We start from the raw sequence: 13,074 nt of genomic DNA on the forward strand, positions 1-13,074 counted from the left end.
TCCCCCTTGTCTTTTGCCTGGCTCTTTCTTCCTTGATGTTTCAGCTCAAACACGACCTCCTCATTCTTGTTGGGTGGCCTTGTTTGGTGCTCTTCTAACTCCCTATATACATACCTCAATCACCGCCCTCACTGTAATGTATCATAATCTGCTCATGGTCTGTCACCCTCAGCAAGACCAAAGGGCAACATTCTGTGCCTTACTCATCTTTAAATCACAGCACTCTGCCCAGTGCTTGAACTATATAAAAATGGAGCTAAATAAATGAGTTTTTGTTTTTTAGCAAAGTATGTATGACTGTCTAACTTCTGCGGGTTTCATTTCCATTTTTTCTCCTTTCATACTTTTCCTCCAAGCACCTAGATTTATGGCTCCAATACCTAGGGCAGATTTCTGCAATAAGACATAGGTTATACCAGTTAAAGGGGTTGCAACTCTCTGCTTCTGATCCTTCTTCAAACTATAGATAATTGAAAATTGTGAAAAAATAAGTGCTCAATTAGCAGCTCAATACTTTCTGCACAAAAGGACATCAACGAGAGCACTGCATTTTTCTTCCAAATTAAAAGAGATCATGGACTTAAGTAAGAATTTATAAGGTGAGCTCCTAAGAGGAGAAAAAGAAGGAAAAATGGGAGTAGGAAGAGGTAAAGAAATGTACTGATAACACATGAAATGGCAAAAATTCTGGTTATAATCCAGAAACTTGGGCAGCTTTGGTTAGGATATAACAAATCCTACTTTTTCTATCTGTACTTGTTACAGTTTGAGCAGCTTAAAATCAGTAGCCTTTCCATGTCTATATTATATGGTTGATATCAAAGAAACACTACTCTGAGATTAACATGAACTATAAACATTGTAAAAATCGCATAGCTCGTGTATTTTATTTGTGTAACATTTAAAAATAATAAATTCAGTATCATAGTTTATATGTATTCTAGTGACAGAAAGAGGTAATTACATTTAATCTTACAGTTACATTCCTCTTTCAAGGTAAAGTATTTAGAAAACTCTGACAACTGTATGATCAGAAAAAAAAAACAAAGTTCAGACCAGATTGCAAAATAATTTTAATTAAATATAAACAGCTCCAAAATAATCATCCAGAAAAATTGCAAGGTATAAAATTGCGCTAAAATGCCTGGTCCTTTAATGTGTGTAATCAGTAGGAGAAGCAGAGATATTACTAATCGGTGGATGCAGGTCATGTGAATGCTGTAGTGACGAGAGAAGGTTGAAAAATCTTCATACACAATGATCCATAAAGCCCCTTCTAACTTAAAAATATGTTATGATTTTAAATATTGTTTCAATATGTTTGTATAAAATCCTTGGAGAGTTTTATTCAATTTACAATATTAAAATATATGTGCTGAGTCTTATAAAAATTAAGAACAGCTGAGAATCTAGCAGACATATACCAAAGACAAATATACACCAAAGATATATATCAAAGAAAGTTATTTATGAGATTAAAACAACAGATATAAGTTAACAGATATATATATATTTAAAAACTAAAAAGAAATATATACTCCACTTTATTCCTATAAGAAAGAGAAAGGAGGGCTTACAAAACTGGAGCCACGACTGCAGTTCAAATGATCAAAGGAAAAGTAATGAAGGCATACTTCTTTAAACAACTGAAGAATTTTTAAAAGCAGGAATGTATAAGAAAAACAAAAGACTTAGTATGTTTGTGGTCATGGATACATTTCAAAAAAGATCATGCAAAAACAGGGGTGGCCAATAAACATTTTAAAAATAAGATGTACCACAATTAGTGTACATGAACAATTAGTAATTCATGCAGCTGTAGGGTACACAGAAAGCTAAACATACTTACCTAACGGTACGCTATCTAGATCTGTGTAAATAACAGCAAAAAGGAAACAAAAAGCAATACTCTAATCAAAAAAAATCCAATGTTAAGAACTCTCACATAAAACAAGATTATGGTACCATTTATAAACTATGCAGAATAGATGCCATAACAAAAACTTAATGATTTTTAAGGCAGTTAGATAAGCAGAGTCAAGTAATGACAGTTGGCTAATATTGTAAATAATTTAAATAACCAATTTATCCATTAGTTGATCTTCATCCATAAAAACTAACTTAATGAGGTTAAGTAAGCCTTTTAAATTGTAATCATTTATTGAAATGATAATAATTATACCCCCAAAAATGTATACATGCAAATTAAAAAAGGAATAATTAATAAAAGAATAGGTAAATATAGCATCTATTCAGTGAAGCTATAGGGGAAAGAAGTTTATAGTACTGCATACTCGAAGAGCAAAGCTACCATGCAATTCATTTAACTAAAATTTAGTCCCAGTTACCTTGTAAAGCATGGCCTAGTAAAGCATCTAGCTCAGGATTTAACTCTGCTTTCTCTTTCAACATATGGAATAAGAGCTGGTTTTGTGTAGCACTGGTTATTTCAGTTTGTTTAAGCCGGCCTTCGAGTACTTTAATTTGAGCCTCCTTCTGGGCGGCCTGAAGACCCTGTAACAACACCGAAAATATAAATAGAAATATCTTAGGTTACACAAAACAGAATCTACCATACAAAAATCTGTATCAAATAGCAAGTGCATATAATCTATGAATTTCAACATCAGATAGACCTTGATTCATCTCAACTCCTTCACTTACTAAGGTGATGACCTTGAGCAAGTTACATTATCCTCCTGATTTTTAGTTTTCTTAGATACAAAATGATATGAATAACACCTACTTCCTAGCACTTGTGAAGATTAACTGAGAACATAACATAAAGTGTCTAAGCACAACCCTAACATGAGAAAAAAAATTAAGTCAGACAGAAGTTCCTTATAGGTGACAGATTAATGCATTCACACTCAAGAAGGAAGGGTGTGGTGTGCAACTGTATTTTTTCCATTCTAATTTTTTTTGAACTCTAAAGAATCAGTATTCAACCAAAGTTATGATACCTAATTTGTTTGCAACCTGAGATTTTTCTTTTAATTTTTCCTTTGTTAAAGCAAAAGAGGAATTAATTACTCACTAAGTTGTTTATCTGTTCTAATATAAAAACACAATAGATGAAAAGTTAATGGACTCGACCTAAATACTGCTGACTTTTCTTAACTCTAAAGAAAGATGAAAGGGCCTGGCCTATGGTGGTGCAGTGGACAGAGAACCATCTGAAACGATGAGTTTCCTGCTTCAAAACTCGGGGCTTGCCCCGCCAGGGCACATGTGACAAGTAATAAATGAACAGCTAAAGTGGAGCAGCTACTTCTCATCCTTGCCCCGCTCTGTAAATCAATAAATAAAATCTTTTTCAAAAAATAAAAATAAAGAAAGGTAAAAGGAATACTTTCTAACTTAAAAGAATCTTCCTCCTTATCACAAAGGAAAGGGTCACTGGAGAAAGATAAACAAAACTACAATGAATTAATCAAAACTTAGGTTTTCAATAATAGTGTTGCCCTTACCTTATTGATGCCCATTGACAGGAAGTGATCTAGCAGGTATCGGGCTTCTGTGAGTGTGCACGCATTAATGACTGCAGTGACATCTAGTGTTTCTCCTTCTTCCTGCATCAAACCAGCATATGATGTAACATTACTGTGAGCTAATTGTATTTAAAATGGAAGGCAAATGTCTATTGTTTCACATATTTATTTGACAGTAGTAAGCCAGCTAGTGAGACTCCTCAGAATAGTGTATAATATAACCCCTACACCAAGAAATATATGGTCTAGTTGAAAAGATAAGACACACTGAATTCAAGGTGGATGAATACATGATATATATCTTTTACAAACAATACATAACATTACAAAAATGAACAGAGAGATCTGGAGAGCAGGCAGGAAGTGGTATTCATACAAAAACTAGGAATCATTAAGTCAATTTTAAAAATCCCTTCATATAAAAATTAAAAATGCCTTTAATAATAAAAAATACCTTTTAGTAAAGTATAAAACATTTGCTTTAATTACAAACCTTTGCTTCTTCCATCTGCATGATGTTGGCTTGACAATCAGAAATACTGTCATTGATGTAATCTATATTGGCAGTTAACGATTCCATCTCCTCATTGATGTTAACCACATTTTTATCTCCCTCTCCACTCTCCTTGACTATCTTTTCCCTTCTTTTTGAAAGTTTTTCTCTTCTTCTTGTGAGTTCTTCTCGTTGCTATTGAGGAAAAAAGGTAAGATTTTAAGAAATGATATTCATCTAGGACCTTCAGACTATTATGCTAAGTGAAATAAGTGAGTCACAAAAGGACAAATACTGAAGGATTCCACATGTATGAGGTATGGAAAAGAGTCAAATTCATAGAAGTAATAAGTAGAATGGCTTCATTATGCAAGATAAAAACGTTCTAGAGTTCTGCTATAAGAACTATAAGAACATTGTGCTTACAGTTAACAATACTATGCTGTACACTAAAAATGTGTGACGAGTATAGATGTCCTATTACCTGTTCTTACCTCAAATGTTAAAAAATGATGTTCATCAATTTATATACAAGGCAACCAAAACTCACTGAAAGAAACCTTGTTAAATGTTAAATTTACCCAGGGAACTAATTTGAAAAACTAAAAATTAACGGCCAGCTAAAGGAGAGCCTATATGCTCCTATTTTCCAAACCTTGAGGAGTCTATTCATATCGGCCTCCATATTGGAAATCGTCATTTTCTGCATGATGATGTCTGTGACCCTGCGCTCAAGAAGCTGCCACTTCATGCGAGCCGTCTTGGAAATAAACACTCGGCCAGTCAATCCTTTCCTCTGGTATTTTTTTCTGTAATCATATAAAAAACAGACAAACATAATAACTCACATGTTTATTTGATTGCGTGCTAGCAAATACTATGCTGTTTCTCAATTAAGTCCAACATTTAGTAATAATGCCACAAAGATTGTGTTAAGAGGAACAGAAGAATCCAGTTGACCTGGTGCCATTTGTTGTGGGCGTTGGTAAGGCCTGGACTCTTGCCACAGGAATTCTCATTTTCTGCTGAGTTCCGGCCCTTGATGCATCTGTTTCTACAGCAGCTGCACTGGAACCTGTGTCCTGAACAGGGGTGTCAGATGAGCTCAGCTTCCGAGTGACTTTCCCAGCCACTTTATCTGACATTGGTCTGACTTGCCGACGAAGAGCTGTAACCTGAAATGGCAACAGAGGTTGACTCATTCCCTCAGTCTATAGAAATACATAATTTATCTCAAAGTCAGAATGTTTCCTCCAAATGCCTCACTTGCCTCTTCGGTCTTGCGACGAAGAACCACTTCTTGGTTTCTTTTTTGGGCTTCCAGAAGTCTAAGTTGATGCTATAAAATAATATGAGTAAGTTAAAATAGTAAACTGGAAGATACAATACTTCCTACTCCTACATTAACATATTCCTGATCCTGCTGAGAACTATAGGAGTTCTTAGCAAAATCTGAGCTAACAACAACCATACATCCATTATTACACACATACATTTTATTCCAATAAATACAAATGTATATTGATTAGCTATCTCTCTCTGAAAAATGAAAAGCTATCTCTGTGACACATACTTTTATTTAACGAACACTCAAATAGTACTTACTATATACAAATACTTTCCTAAATGTTTTACAACTATTCTCATTTCATTTTTGTTAGACATTTTGTTTGTTGGCTGGGTACACACAGGAGGAAATATAGCTTAGAATTTTTTTTTTAAGTGAGAGGCGGGAGATAAAGAGACAGACTCCTACATGTGCCCCAACCAAGATCCACCTGGCAAACCCCATTTGGGGCTGATGCTTAGATCAACTGAGGTGTCCTCAGTGCCTGAGGCTGATGCCCACACCATTCAAGCCACTGGCTGCAAGACGAGAAGAGACAGAGAAGGGGGAGAGGGCAGGGAAGAGAAGCATAAGGTCACTTCTCATGTGTGCCCTGACCAGGAATCAAACCTGTGACTTCCATATGCTGGGATGACGTTCTATCTACTGAGCCAACTGAACAGGGCCACAATATTTCAATAGACATACTTTACAATATGGACAGTCATTCCAAACACTGCTTTAAATGTGGGAGAACATAAATTAATTGTGCTAGCACTTTATAATAATTTTGAAAATGTTGAATAAAGTAAACTGACAATAAAGCATGTTAGTATTTGCTATTAGTTTGTTTCAACATGCTCCCTATGATATAGATAATTAATTATGGATTATTTGAAGCCATTTCATAAGGCTATAATTTAGGGAAGACTTCTGAATTAAAACAACATAGATCCTAATTCTGGATATGTCATTTATTCAACTGTATGATCTTGGACAAAGTTTAGAAATTGAACTTAATTAAATTTTGTGATATAACAAATAACTTCTTGTGTTTTGTATCCTAAATTCAAATAGATCATTCATCTCATGCTTAGGCATATTTCTGTGTCACCAGAAGAAAATTCTTAGAGTAAAGGATTTTATCTTATCACCATATCTTATTGTCTACAATAATGATCAACATAGAGGCAACCTTAATAAATCTTTTTGTAAATGAATAAATTACCAAAAACTAAAATTAACATACAGTTTGAAACTTGTTATCACATTATATTTCATCTTATTAAAAGTAAAATCTTAAACTCATTCATACTTTTGTAAGTTGTACAAATATACTTGATTCTCTAACAGTTCAAAGATGAATATGACAGGAAACAATATAGAAAGGTCAATATTCTCACAAACCAACAAATAAAAAAGAGAAAAGGAATCTGAATGTTAGCTTTGTATGTAATTAGCCAGCCTCACACATCTTTATAATAGAATATTATATCATATATGATCATATGTTGTAGATAAGATTCCCAAGAGTTAATTGTTCAATATTGATCTCTCTATATTTTATATGAATTAGTAATAAAAATTAAATAGCATATATTGTATAAGGCAATTGTTCCTGTCATCCAAAAGTTTTCATTAAAAAAAATATCCAGGCCCTGGCTGGTTGGCTCAGCGGTAGAGCGTTGGCCTGGAGTGCGGGGGACCCGGGTTCGATTCCCGGCCAGGGCACATAGGAGAAGCGCCCATTTGCTTCTCCCCCACTCCTTCCTCTCTGTCTCTCTCTTCCCCTCCCACAGCCAAGGCTCCATTGGAGCAAAGATGGCCCGGGCGCTGGGGATGGCTCCTTGGCCTCTGCCCCAGGCGCTAGAGTGGCTCTGGTCACGGCAGAGCATCGCCCCCTGGTGGGCAGAGCGCCGCCCCTGGTGGGCGTGCCGGGTGGATCCCGGTCGAGCGCATGCGGGAGTCTGTCTGACTGTCTCTCCCCGTTTCCAGCTTCAGAAAAATACAAAAAAAAAAAAAAAAATTAGCCAAAGTGTAAATAATTCAAAGGTCCGTCCATCAAGGAATGAGTAAACAAAATGTGTTCTGTCCATACAGCCATAAAAAGGAATGAACTACTATTACATGCTATAACAGGAATTCACTTTGATAACTTTGTGCTAGAAAATAAGTCATCAATAAAATATATTATGATAGCTCTGGCTGGTTGGCTTAGTGGTAGAGTGTCGGCCTGGCATGTGGATGTCCCAGGTTCAATACATGGTCAGGGCACACAGGAGAAGCTACCATCTGCTTCTCCATGCCTCTTCCTCCCCCCCCTTCTCTCTTTCTCTCCCTCCCCACCCCCTACAGCCATGGCTGGATTGGTTGGAGCACATCAGCCCAGGCTCTGAAGATGGCTCCATGGAGCCTCCAACTCAGGTACTAAAACTAGCTCAGTTGTAAGCATTGCCCCAGATGGCAGAGCGCTGGCCCCAGATGGGGGTGCCAGGTGAATCCCGGTTGGGGCACATGCAGGAGTCTGTCTCTCTATCTCCCCTCATCTCACTTAGAAAAGAAGGATAAATTTTTTTTATAATATTAGTGTTTTTAATAAAGTTTTATACTGAATAATTATAATCCACATACTATAATAATCATATGAAATTAATGCTTATTGTTCTTAGCCTGTCTTTAGTAGTTACCATTATCAGAAAATTTCCTTCCATTTATTAAACAATTTTGATTGATGTACAACATTTGTATATAACTGAGAGGTAAAATTCACTTACATCTCTTTTACGTTGATCTTTTTTCAACTGAGCAATCTCTCTGTTTCTTCTAGACTCTGTCAATCTGGCTTTTTCTTGTTCCTCTTTCATCTGTTTCATTAGGCGAACCTAAAATATTAAGTAAATATATCTATTGGAATTATCCTATTATAATATTCATTAAATAAACCACATGCATGGAAGTAAGTTCTGAGAATTCTGAAATTTAGCATACAAACATGTGGAGGTTTGCTGCATTTCAAATGGTCAATTTTGATATTTGTGGATTTAATACATTTCTATTTCTAATATATTTATAGTATGTTTTTATCTAGTTGCTTAGTACTCTACCATTTTTACATTCAGCGTTCAGTCTTTATATGAATGAATTTTTGGTACTTACTACTAGTATCTGTGCAACCTTGAACAAGTTACTTAACCTCTTTAGGTTTTGGTTTTCACATATACAAAATGGAGATAATAGTTCTATGGCAGTGAACTCTAATGAGAATTCAATGAGTTAATATCTGAGCAGAGTTTATAACAGTGCTTGGCTTTTATTATATTTGGCATATAGTAAGTGCTGAATAATTTCAGCTCTTGTCGCTGTCATCAGCAAATACACAACATAATAACCTACTTCCTACACATTTTCACATTTGCTATTTTAAGAAAACAACATTGATTTTTACGCCAAATGTTAATAACTGATCCCACAATAAAAACAGGTAACAAATCAGGATTTATGTACTCTCTTCAGTCTAGGGAAGAACATTTATACTTTTCTATGCATGGGAATAATAAACATCAAATTCAAGATGGTTGTTACCTCTCAGGGAAAGAGGAATATAATCAGTAAGAAATATAAAGGTGGCTTTGAATATATCTGTAATGTTTAATATCTTAAACATTTAGCATGTTTGAAATATTTTATATTTTTGTTGACCTCATGTAACATTTTTAAAAGGAGAAATATGCACCAAAATCTGAGAAGCCCTGTTGACCACATGCTTTTCAGCTTCTCTGAAGAAAGGTTTGAGAATGTATGACTATAGAAAACAACTTCTAATTGCCCAAAGGAAGTAGTACATCATTTGTAAGACAGGGTTACCTTTTATTGAATATGGAAAGAACAGCAATAATTTTTTTTGTCTCAAATGACACTAACATCCTCAACGTCAAACTTTAATGGAAAATATAATCAATACCTTTGTTTTTTTCATTTCCATCACATCCTGCTGCAATTTCTTCAACTGCTTTTCATATTGAGACTGATTTTTAAGCAACCTTGCATGCTCTTTTTGAGCTGTCTGAAGTCTCTGCAATTCTTTATTCATGGTTTGGAGTTTCTTTTCATATTCAGACCTAACTTTTTTGGCCTTTTCTTCTGAGTAAGATTCTACCGAGCCTAAATGATCAAAGGATATTTGTATTTGTTTTTGTGAGACACAGATGGTTATTTCATGGATTTACAACTCATGACTTTAAAGAAGAACCACCTCCCCAACACAAACCAAGGTATCTTTGAATCACTGTCTCTTTTATTATCTACTCTTAACTTTTTTTAAAACAATTATTCAAATCTTTTTAATTGAGAAAATGTTTCCAGCATAAATCAAAGACATTAAAACAATTAACCACAACTTTAGACAAGAATTTAAAAGTCTAGACAGGTCCCAGAATGAAATAAACAAAATAAACAATATTTAACATATAAGACATATTCACACTTAATGTGGCTTCTGATATGATATTTTCTTCTAAAGGAAGACATGGGAAAAATCTATTTTGATGATTTTGTATTTTAATCTGCATTAAATATAGTTCTTACCTAAGTTTTGGAGCACCTGGTCTCTTTCAAGCTGTGTGTCCCGAATTTTATGTTGCAGCATCATTAGCTTCTCTTCATACTGCTTTTTCAGCGTCTGCAGTCTTCTCTGGCTGTTTTCCAGTTCATCAATCAGCTTTTGCTTGATTGCAATTTCACAAGTAATGTTTGCTAAGTCTGCCTGATAATTGGCTATTTATAAAAGAAGAAAATAAAAATACTTGAAGAGACAAAAATATTACAGTTCTGTCTTTTAAGCAAAAGCATGAAAACGAACACCTCCATCTAGGTATTGCCTTAGCAATCATAAAAAAAAATGTTCAAGATAAAGCAAAACCTACAACAGGTGAACAAGATAAAGAGCGTTCACACTGATCAGGACAACAGATATTATCTGTACTAAATAAGAATGGAAATCACACAGTGACTAAACCCAATAAGGGAAGAAGCATGAGCCTCACAGGGCATACATAGGTCAGCAGCTCTAAAAGCTATTTCCATCAAGGATGAAGTGGAGAATGTTAAGACTTGAACAAGTTCCCAAATTAATTTTTGTTCTTGTACCAAAGGGGAAGTACCTTTTTCATCTGATTCAGAATCTGATTCATCAGAGCTTTCACCCCCTTCAATGTCATCTTCTTCTTCTTCCTCCTCTTCTTCCTCATCCTCATGATCACTCACTTCCTGATTTTCTTCCTAAAATGTGGTTTGTGACCATTAATAGCCCAGTTATGGCAAAAGAAACTGACTGCCTCATTAAGAGAGACTACTAGTACCAAGTACTGAAGTACAAGAAGTTCGCTTTTCATCAGTTCAAAAATCATTCCACATTTTTAAAGTTACTTACATAACAATTTTGTCTTTAATCTGAAAGTATTTCATCTTTTGTAGGATTCTATCCCCCAATACACAATACTTTGATAATGCATAAAAAGTAGTGCTGCCAATATTTATAGCTCACATGTCTAAAGAAAGTAGTTTTTCAAGAAAACAATTTAAAAAAGATGCATGATAACCATTCCTCTTTTCTACATATTAGTTAGTATAGTGATCAGCAACCAAGAACAGCCTAATCCAGGGACTGAAACTGACAAGCTCACGTTTACATACTTACCACCTCTAATTCATTGTTTTCTCTTTCTGAACTACCCTTTTCTTCTTTCTTCTCTTGGTCAGTGTCTGCATTATCCTCTTTACCAGCCACACTTTCAAAAAAAAGAAACAAAAGGTTATGGTATTAAAGTAGAGAGAAAATGATCACATTTTGTTTCGGGTATTTAAAAATCATCGATTATCTGGGAAAGCAAACTAGAAGAGCTGATCGTTTACTAACCTAAGTTCCCGTGTCTGATGCTTCAGAGAAAATAGAAACTGCCATTCAACCAATAGTTTAGTGACTTATATTAATGAAGGAAAACTTACTTTCCAGAAACACTGACAAATAGATTACACCCTGGAGCATGAGACCTGATGAGACAGCTAAGAACTAGTCACAGTAACAGCCAGTTACTGAATTTTTCGCTCCATAAGATGCACCTGACCATAAGACACACCTAGGGTTTTAAGGAGGAAAATAAGAAAAAAAAATATTCTGAACCAAATGATGTGTTAAAATATTTAATAAAATACCGTATTTTTCACTCTATAAGACACACGGGCATTTCCCCCTCCACTTTTGAGGGAAAAAAGTGCCTTATGGAGCGAAAAATTCGGTAACTAGAATCTAGGCAATTTCAATTCAAATGTAATCAAAACAAAGATTTATGTTTTCTCATCTTAATATATAAAACCTTTTGCATCTAAATACCAAGATACAGAAACTGCATATTTATTGACATCCTAATACAACTGAAGAATAAATGCAAAGATCCAGAATAAATAGATCTTTATTACACAGTAAATTTGTCTACACTGGCTGCACCCAACAGAATGTTCAGGTAATAAATAGCTCATGATGCTTTTATCCTAGGTCAGTGGTCGGCAAACTCATTAGTCAACAGAGCCAAATATCAACAGTACAACGATTGAAATTTCTTTTGAGAGCCAAATTTTTTAAACTATATAGGTAGGTACATTCCTTATCCAGGTAGCAACCACATGTGGTATTTTGTGGAAGAGCCACACTCAAGGGGCCAAAGAGCCGTATGTGGCCCATGAGCCGCAGATTGCCGACCAGGGTCTAGGAGGTCATACCTACAGCACAGATCTGTTTCTGAGGATCTCATGGAAATGAGTCTTTGTACATCAAAACTGTCTAAAGTGCAGCCTGATCTGTCAGTGAAAGTACTAAGTTTCAGGGTCTGCCACAGGATTCCCTATATAAACAGAAGCCTCCTCTTCAATTATTGAGTACTAACAGCTCTTAACTACACACTAATGTCAGTTAATGGTTATAACTAAACTAGGTCAGCTGGGTGGCCCTGAGGAAAAGACAGAAAACTCTATAGAAGCCTCTGGCACATTTCAATCACTTGGCCCTTTTTGGAGACTAGCAACCATAATCAATTATATACAGAAGTTACATTTCTGCACATCAGAGTTGTACATTTCATCAGGCTAAGTAATATTAAGAGAGTGAACTTTAAATGTATCTACATTTGAAAATTTTTCCTCTTGTGCTACAGTAACATTTTTAAATTATTAAGAATAAAAAGAACACTCAAATAAGGCAATATTCACCGAATAAAATCCCCCCTAGAATGAGTTTAAAAACTCTATCAGAATAACTTTATAACAGTTATCATTTATTTCAGATATCCTACCATATTAAATAATGGATTTATTTTTAGAGTCTAGACTAAAAATTTAATCTTATTTAGGCCCTGTTATTATTATTAAACTCTAATGTTTAGGTCTCAAGACAAGATAAATTATAAATACTTTTTCTTTATTGTACTTTTCAGAGTTCTTAATTTATGTTTACATATGGATTATCTCTTTAATTTCTTTCTTCTCTACTAGACTGTAAGCCTCATGAGGGCAGGGATCATGTCTGTTTGGCTCAGTATTATTTTCCCAATACCCAGAGGATGTGCACAATACATGTGCCGTGTTAAATATCAATATATCAATATATCAATATATCAATCCTCAGGACTGCAAAAGCACCTCCGTCTGGAACCTCTGCCTACCTGTCACACACATTAATTATGTTACAGTTCAATGGCAGGTTGAAAGATGCA

At 34.9% G+C, this 13,074-nt stretch overlaps 1 protein-coding gene across 16 annotated transcripts in view; it reads right to left on the bottom strand.

The window, feature by feature from the left end:
• Nucleotides 1-13,074, bottom strand: part of KIF21A (kinesin family member 21A) — a 155,759-nt gene that overhangs the window by 33,567 nt on the left and 109,118 nt on the right. For 11 of the 16 annotated variants that reach the window (XM_066368949.1, XM_066368951.1, XM_066368950.1 and 8 more), the window contains 12 exons: nucleotides 11,007-11,097; nucleotides 10,471-10,588; nucleotides 9,896-10,084; nucleotides 9,273-9,472; nucleotides 8,086-8,193; nucleotides 5,255-5,323; nucleotides 4,945-5,159; nucleotides 4,640-4,793; nucleotides 3,985-4,179; nucleotides 3,471-3,572; nucleotides 2,349-2,514; nucleotides 1,850-1,870 (listed from right to left, as the gene is read on the bottom strand). In XM_066368949.1, the coding sequence (XP_066225046.1) occupies nucleotides 1,850-1,870; nucleotides 2,349-2,514; nucleotides 3,471-3,572; nucleotides 3,985-4,179; nucleotides 4,640-4,793; nucleotides 4,945-5,159; nucleotides 5,255-5,323; nucleotides 8,086-8,193; nucleotides 9,273-9,472; nucleotides 9,896-10,084; nucleotides 10,471-10,588; nucleotides 11,007-11,097 (1,628 nt within the window). The remainder of the gene's footprint in view (nucleotides 1-1,849; nucleotides 1,871-2,348; nucleotides 2,515-3,470; nucleotides 3,573-3,984; nucleotides 4,180-4,639; nucleotides 4,794-4,944; nucleotides 5,160-5,254; nucleotides 5,324-8,085; nucleotides 8,194-9,272; nucleotides 9,473-9,895; nucleotides 10,085-10,470; nucleotides 10,589-11,006; nucleotides 11,098-13,074) is intronic. The other 5 variants (XM_066368948.1, XM_066368956.1, XM_066368961.1 and 2 more) reach the window with 1 other exon arrangement.

This window comes from Saccopteryx leptura, chromosome 2 (genome assembly GCF_036850995.1).
Source record: "Saccopteryx leptura isolate mSacLep1 chromosome 2, mSacLep1_pri_phased_curated, whole genome shotgun sequence".
NCBI classification, from domain to species: domain Eukaryota; kingdom Metazoa; phylum Chordata; class Mammalia; order Chiroptera; family Emballonuridae; genus Saccopteryx; species Saccopteryx leptura.